This window comes from Myxocyprinus asiaticus, chromosome 4, assembly GCF_019703515.2.
Source record: "Myxocyprinus asiaticus isolate MX2 ecotype Aquarium Trade chromosome 4, UBuf_Myxa_2, whole genome shotgun sequence".
NCBI classification, from domain to species: Eukaryota; Metazoa; Chordata; class Actinopteri; order Cypriniformes; family Catostomidae; genus Myxocyprinus; species Myxocyprinus asiaticus.
Window position 1 is genome coordinate 57,088,824 of NC_059347.1, and position 8,185 is coordinate 57,097,008.

General features: G+C 36.2%; 1 protein-coding gene and 1 pseudogene across 1 annotated transcript; both read right to left on the bottom strand.

Moving 5' to 3' along the window:
• Positions 1–1,031, bottom strand: LOC127439781 (UDP-glucuronosyltransferase 2A1-like; annotated as a pseudogene).
• A 62-nt stretch (positions 1,032–1,093) lies between these two features.
• LOC127437758 (UDP-glucuronosyltransferase 2C1-like) lies at positions 1,094–4,019 on the bottom strand. Its single transcript, XM_051692911.1, has 6 exons — positions 3,279–4,019; positions 3,010–3,158; positions 2,399–2,530; positions 2,078–2,165; positions 1,778–1,997; positions 1,094–1,689 (listed from the first exon to the last, which is right to left on the bottom strand). The coding sequence occupies exons 1-6, from the start codon at positions 3,985–3,987 to the stop codon at positions 1,407–1,409; spliced, it is 1,581 nt and encodes a 526-aa protein (XP_051548871.1). The 5' UTR covers positions 3,988–4,019; the 3' UTR covers positions 1,094–1,406.
• Positions 4,020–8,185: the final 4,166 nt, after the last annotated feature.

Consider the following 8,185-nt stretch of genomic DNA (forward strand, 5'->3'; position numbering starts at 1 on the left):
TCATTTGTCTTTTGGAGTGGTGAACTCACCTAAATATTCAGAATATTAGTCGTCAAACCTCTTCCACAGAATATTGGCATAAGCAGCTTGAGAAAGGTAGAAGAGCATGTTGAAGATTCGCTCTGTAAAGCTCATCTTGTCTGTGAGTTTACTCATGGCTCCAGGAACAAATGATGGTGGAGCCGGTATCTGACCACATATGCACTCTGCAGTTTTAGCAATGGAGTATCGGAATGTGTCCACCACGGGAATGTTCAGATTTTCAGCTAATAAATCGCTGCATGGGAAGATCAGGTCAGCCAGAATAATGTAAAATTTTCCATGCTGTAATGTGTCCATTAACTCTGGAGATTTCAGAACTCTGTCACAGTACGAAACCCACATTTCCTGATTCTTTAAAAACAATTTTTGTTTTTGAATTTGATATAAATCTGGAGTAGATTCAGTTGATCCATCTCATACATTGATAAATTGATCATTTCCATGATTAATTCATGCATTTTGATGCAGACATGGGCACATTAAAGTGCTGATAGGAGAAACAATGTGACTTTTGCATCCATAAACATAGAGGCATTCGGCTTTAGCACTGTTACACCATGTCCTCTGTCCATCAACGTTTCCAACACGATTTTCAGATTAATCCAATGACTGGCCTCAGTTGGCCAGACTAAAATATTCCCATATTCTCATATTCAGAGAAAGGAGACAGGCTACGATTCTCATGATTACCTGTGATACAGTGCACAATCACTCAGTCACTCTCAAAAATAAGCTTACAGGTATAAATTATTAACCTAGAATATGAACTTTAACAAGAGTGCAAAAACAAAAGCCAATAAATCAATAAACAGTTCAAGTGAAAGGTAAAGAGCAAAGAGAAAGGTAGAGCATGTTTGCACGTAACACACGTGAAATTAATATGGTTTGTCATTTATTGATTTAAATATTCACTCAGCTGCAAGTTTGAGAGTTGATATAGAGTTAAAATGAAGCTTAATTAGACCTTTTAACCACTTATGTGTTGTCATATCTGGCTTGGAACAGTGGTGTTATCAAATCTGATGTTTCTGATAAATCAATTAAACAGGGCTTATTTATATGTACTCAGCAAAGTGTTTATTTTCTCAGCATTTTAATTGTATTTCTTATTTAATTGTATTTTTTTGTTTTGTTTTTGCATTATTTCAAATTGAAAAAGTTTCTGCAATTTCAGGAAATCATATTTTCCTACCTCAGGCCCAAAGTACCAGGGCCATAACCAGCATAGATATTGGTTGTGCTGCAAATCCTTCCATAAAATTTGTGCAGATTTATGTTCAGTCCAATGTTTTAATTAAGTTTAAATGAAGCATTTAAAAAATTTAGCACACAATGTTCAATTCAAAGAAGAAAAAAAAAACGAATCACTCTTTTTTACTTTTACGATTTGATCTAAAACAGCAACGCATTATGAAGGATTTACACATTTTATAGAAGATGTAGAGGACTACAGTCACTATAGTGATGAGAAAAGCGAACACATCCAGACAGTGATACTGGTACCAGGTAAGGTTGTGGGCCGCCACACGCAGGTGTTTGGCACCTTTATTACGCATGACAAACTCTATCCAGAACACTGCTTCATCTAAAGGCTTCATTGGTCTGTCATGATGAATCCTGGACAAACGCATGGCATTCTCTTTATACCTATAGAATAAACACATAAACAGAGTAAGACAAGTATTGTAATATTTCTGAGTATAACTAAATTCTTCATAGTCCACAGTAAACGCACAAGGTGTTGTTAATGACATTGTTGAGTCCGTCCACCAGGTCTTGAGTCTGCATGCTGTTGAAGTCCATGACAACGGCAGCCCCCTTGGCCTTCATATGGGCCAAGTTATCTGGCTGATCTGCAAACAAGGGGATCCCGACTATTGGAACACCATGATATATGGCCTCATATATGCCGTGAGTTCCCCCATGTGTAATGAATGCTTTGGTTTTGGGGTGACCTGAATGAGGAATTGGCATGAGTCAGATAGTTTATACAGGTAAGTAAAATTAATAAACTCTCACAAATTGTAACACAAACCCAATAAATCATTCTGAGGGATCCAGTTATAGATTCTGGTGTTTGCACCAAGAGTATCTGGCTTGTCTCCAGCATATCGCCATAAGACCTGCAAACAATACAAATAATAAATAAACAAAAACATGTCCACAGCCTCACTCCTAACTGCTGAGCATTGTGCATGACAGAGACATTATAAAGAATCTCTACGAGACTTCGGATGATTTAAGTGTGACAAAATCAAGACAAGTGAATTTCAGTTGACTTGTCATCCATAAGAAGAGTTTATATGTTCATACTTTATTGCCTGAAAAAAGAAAGGATGAAAGAAAACCAAATAACCTTCTGAGGTATCTGTGCCAAAGCAGAGGCGATCGTATTGCTCCTCTCTTTGGTTATGTTCTTTACCATAGACCCCAGAGTGAACACAACTATCCCATCATCACCAGAGCTCTGCACAAACTCCTCCATATCCTATGCACATTTTAAAAAGTGGCAATTATTAAAATGCATCAAAAACATAAACAAACGCACACACACAGAACCAATAGGAGAACCATAATTTCTAATACACGCTTACAGAACTTTTTAAGGTTTGAAGACCCACTCAGATATCAATTATAAACAGCTAATTCTTGTGGGTTTGTTGTGTCTGAAGTGGATATTTACCTACAATCAATTAAAATAAGACATGCAAATACATTCTATTATTTGCCAGCGATGAAAACTGTCTTTATTTAAAAAAAAAATTATGAAATGGTAGAAAAAGTCCTTATGACCTGACAAATATGTCAAATATGGCCTGTCTCTGTGTCAACTCTAGGCTCTGTAAACTGTAAACAAATATGTAACAGCGGGCCACGGTCAGTTTCTTTCAGGTTAGAAGACTTTGGAGGAAGCTGTTATTTACTAGTTATTTTTATGGTGGGTAGGATATTAAAAGGCAGATGTACCTTGGGTAGAGGCTTGGCAGGGGTGCAGTGAATCCCTCCAATATATTTGAAGTTGGGCAGGAATGGCCGAGGAAACTCAAAATCCCAGTAGGTTCGGATTAGCCAGATATCAGCTTTACCCATCATCTCACAAAAGGAAGTGGGTCGTCCTGGAATAAGGAGTGCTTGATAACTTTACAAAAAAGCAGTTTTTTTCTGCATAGTACATAAATATGTATGGCTAATATAAGTTTGCATTGATCATTTGTCTTTTTAAGTTTCGAGCTCACCTAAATATTCAGTGTAGTATTTGTCATATTTTTTCCACAGATTAATGGCCAAAACATCTTGAGAAAGGTAGAAGAGCATGTTGAGGATTCGCTCCGTAAAGCTCATCCTGTCTGTGAGTTTACTCATGGCTCCAGGAACAAATGATGGTGGAGCCGGTATCTGACCACACAACCGCTCTAGAGTGTGAGCGATGGAGAATCGTAACGTGTACACCAAGGGAATGTTCAGCTGTTCAGCTACTAAATCACTGCATGGGTAGATCGGGTCGGACAGAATTACATCAAATTTTTCATGCCGCAATTTGTCAATCAACCCTGGAGATCTGAGAATGCCGTCACAGTATAAAAGACACAAATCCAGATCTTTGGAGAAAAGCTGGTAGAATTTCATATGAATCTGCAATAGATTCAATTGGTCCATCTCATACATTGTGAAATGGAGAAATTCCTCAAGGAAATAATGCATGGTCTTTTCAGAGATGGACACATTATAGCGGTGATACGCAAAGTGATCCGTTTCTTTAACATCCATGTAAAGAGACGAGTTCGGCATCAACACAGTTACACTGTGTCCCCTGTCCATCAAAGTTTCCAACACAATTTTCAGATTAATCCAATGACTGCCCTCAGTGGGCCAGATTAATATATTCCCACATTCTGCACTGCTGAGCACGGTTACCAGAGAAAGGAGACAGACAAACAGTCTCATGATTACCAGCGATTGAGTATGCGATTACCCTGGCTCCCTCAACCATATACTGTACTATTAGGTATAATTATTAACCTAGAATATGAACTTTAACAAGAGCATGGTGCAAAAACAAGAGCAAGTCGTGGTAGGGGTAGGGGTAGGGGTAAGTCAATAATGTGTTGAGGTAAAAGGTAGAAGGCACAGAGAAAGGTACTGTAGAGCAGGTTCACATATGGAATTAATGTGGTTTGTCAATCACTGATGTACATCTTCACTCAGCAGTGTGTGTTTAAAGGTGGATATAGTGTTGATACAGTATGAAGTTAAACAAAACCTTTTATTATCCATGTGTTGTCCTTTACCCTACATCAAACCCTAATATCTGATTGGATGATAGAACAAGGATGTTTATCCAGGAACATGTGCCACTTGGCAAAATCTTGGTAACTGTTGGCACATTCAGCTTGGAAAAGTACCATAATCAAACTTCCACCTGTGTTCTTGTCAATTTTGATCATATCATCAATCATATTTCCCCCCTGCAAACCCCAAGTACCAGGGCCACAACCAACATGGACACTGGGTGAGCTGTAAATTCTGCCAACCGAAAACTGCAAATGAATGATGATACTTTGTTGAAAATTCCTATCTGGATTTCATTAATACATAAATTTGTGATTTAAAAATGTCTTGTTCTGAAAGCTTCTCCATCATTTACTGATGTATTAGAACCCTATGAGGTGCTAAATGTAAAAAGAAAATGGCCCAAAGTTGTCAAATCTAGCATCAAAAATTGCCCAATTTTGCCATATTTACCCAAGTAAATGTATTAAAAAACATTTTATGGTTTAAACTTTTGGACTCATTTAAATCTTAAATACAAATCTGAACTATAATTGTATAATTATAAGAATAAATCTTAAATCTAAACCTTGAGATAAACATTTAGAGAACATGTTGTTCACTAGAGGCAGCAACATATTGCTTTATGATCATGCAGAATAATCAGAACTAGAGATCAATTATGATTTTTAATGTTCTTAAAAGTAAAATGCAATAACAAGTTCAGTGGAGTGGTGGTGGCGTAGTGGACTAAAGCACTGAACTGGTAAGCAAAAGGTTGTTGGTTCAACCCCCACAGCTACCACCATTGTGTCCTTGAGCAAGGCACTTAACTCCAGGTTGCTCCAGGGGGATTGTCCCTGTAATAAGGGCACTGTAAGTTGCTTTGGATAAAAGTGTCTGCCAAATGTGAATGTAAGCTCAACATGTTAACAATTAGTTGTAATTAAAAAAAAATATTTAGCACACCAAATGTTCAAAGATGAAAAAACTGAATCACTCTTTTTTGCTTTTACACTTTGGTTTAAATAAGCAACGCAATATGAAGAATTTACACATTTTATAGAAGATGTAGAGGACTACAGTCACTGTAGTGATAAGAAAAGCAAACACATCCAGACAGTGATACTGGCACCAAGTAAGATTGTGGGCCTCCACACGCAGGTGTTTAGCACCTTTATTACGCATGACAAACTCTATCCAGAACACTCCTTCATCTAAAGGCTTCATTGGTCTGTCATGATGAATGCTGGACAAACGCATGGCATTCTCTTTATACCTATAGAATAAACATAAGACAGAGTCAAGCAAATGCTGTAATATGTCTGATTATTATCTACCAATCTATCTGTCTGTCTGTCTGTCTGTCCATCTTCCATCTATCTATCTATCCATCCATCCATCCATCTATCTATCTATCCATCCATCCATCTATCTATCTATCCATCCATCCATCCATCCATCTATCTGCTTCTAAGCAGGTTGTAACAATCTGCCTCTTCTGCAAATTTACACTAACCAAAGTCTGTATTTTAAGATGTGCCTATAAAAGAATACATAATAAGCCCCGACATTATAAACAGCAGTGAGGTGGAACAGAGCAACACTGTGCTATGCGCCAAAATATAGTTGTAGTTTTTAAAATTACACATCACCCATACAAACATGTTTCACGATTTTACAGTAGTAACAGTAACTGTGATATTTTGACAAATGTTATAGTTTCATATTAAATAATCTATTAGATAGAATCTATACTATTTTTCATTAACACTATAATTTATTATTTAACATTATTATTATTATTATTATTATTATTATTATTAGAAAAACTAGCTACATTGACCTATAGCCATAGTAATGAGGGGCCATCATGGTCTTATGCCTGTGCTTATATGTCATTACACTGTAAATATAAGGCACTGATTCTTGAGATAAGGGACAAAACGTGTCTTACATACAAGTCATCTTTATTTTAAAAATCAATGAATTCATAACAATAAAAATACTGGAAAAGTTAAATCTAACGGAAATGTGTATACTCAGGGCATTTTGTACTTGTAATTTAAAATAATTTCATTAGAAATTTTTTTTTAATGCATGCTCTATACTTGGAAGCACGTGTAACTTAACCTGTCCTCATCAAGAGGTCACAATGTTAAACTGCTAAACAAAGTGTTTAAAAATGCAACAAACTCATAAATATAAATATCAAATGAGAGGTAGGGATCTGTAAGATATCAAACAATACATTAAGAAAACTTTACATGATTTTTTTCCATAAAAAGCTGCCTATCAAAGTTGTGTCCTCACTTTGCGTCAACTCCGTCAGATTAAAAGAAAATCCTGAATAAATCAGAAAATGTCCTGATCAGCTTTAACTCCGAGTACCCCTTTCCCACTTCCTGCTCATGGTGGATGCAACAGTAGGACACGTGGTCTGGTACGTTTGATATTTTTCATATTTTAAACAAACAATGTATAAGTCTCTGCGGTCACAGCTTCAACTTGTCAACTTCATCTTTCTCATTATTATAATTTCTGTTAAAATTGTGGGATCAATAAATAAAATAAATAAAAATGGCTCCAGTGTACAACACATGGTTAAGATGGAAAAATAGAAAATTTTGTCAACTCAGTCAGAATTTTCAGAATAGTATGAAAACAGGAAAAAAAAAAAAAAAAAAAGTAAAAAAAAGTATTGAACGTATTTTATCACTTAACTCCTCTACTGAACACTATTATTAGATAATTAAAGACTTTACACTTGTTGGATGAATCAAATTATAATAGAACGCTTTTTGATGTGTCTGATGGAGTTGACACAAATGACAGTAAGATGCAAGTTATGAAGTGAATAAATGTTAATTTTCATGAGAAAAAAAGCATTTTTATAAAAACCTGTTCCCTTACATCGTTCATTAGCTGAGATCTTTGTCTACAAATATATCCATTTCAAATTAATTTAGTATTAAAAAATAAAAACTCATGTTTTGTCCCTTATCTCAAGAATCAGTGAAGGGCAAATATATAAATGGCTTTAAAGTCTGGACCTCCAAGACTTGTGGACAAATTATGAGTAAAGTTTTCCTCCTGTGTAATATATGTTCTGTTAGAATGATGCTTGATATTAGGAAATAAACTGGATAAGAAATATAATGGGCTCATCAAAATGCTCATCAACTTCTAAAAGGGGGAAGAGAACTTCTTTTTGTTGTTGACATCAACAACAACAAAAAAAATGTCACTTGATGCATGCATTTATACTGGAAAACCATGAACAAAACTATGCAAGATAAAAGAAAATGCGACCCAGGATACATTAAATACAGGTTATGTTTTTTACTATGGTGGGTCGCCATTTGATGTCCAGTGTAAAATCTGTGTCCTGAAGCAAAACCAGTTGAGAACCACTAGTTTAATTGATCCATCTCACACATTGTAAAGGCAGAAGTTTTTCCGAAGTGATCATTAATCTCATTTGCTGACATGGACACATAATTTATAATTAATTATAGTTATTTATCACACATATACAGTGAAATTCTTTTTTTTCCACATATCCCAGCCAAGCTGGGGTCAGAGTGCAGGGTCAGCCATGATACAGCACCCCTGGAGCAGATAGGGTCAAGGGCCTTGCTCAAGGGCCCAACAGTGGAATCTTGGCAGTGCTGGGGCTTGAACCCCCAATCTTCTGATCAGTAACCCAGAGCCTTAGCCACTGAGCCACCACTGCCCCTAATTACATTAAAGTGCTGGTAGGAGAAGCGATCCATTTCCTTGACATGTATGCACAAAGAGGCGTTTGGCATCAGTACTGTCCTTTGTCCATCAAAGTTGCCAACACAATTTTCAGATTAATCCAATAACTGGC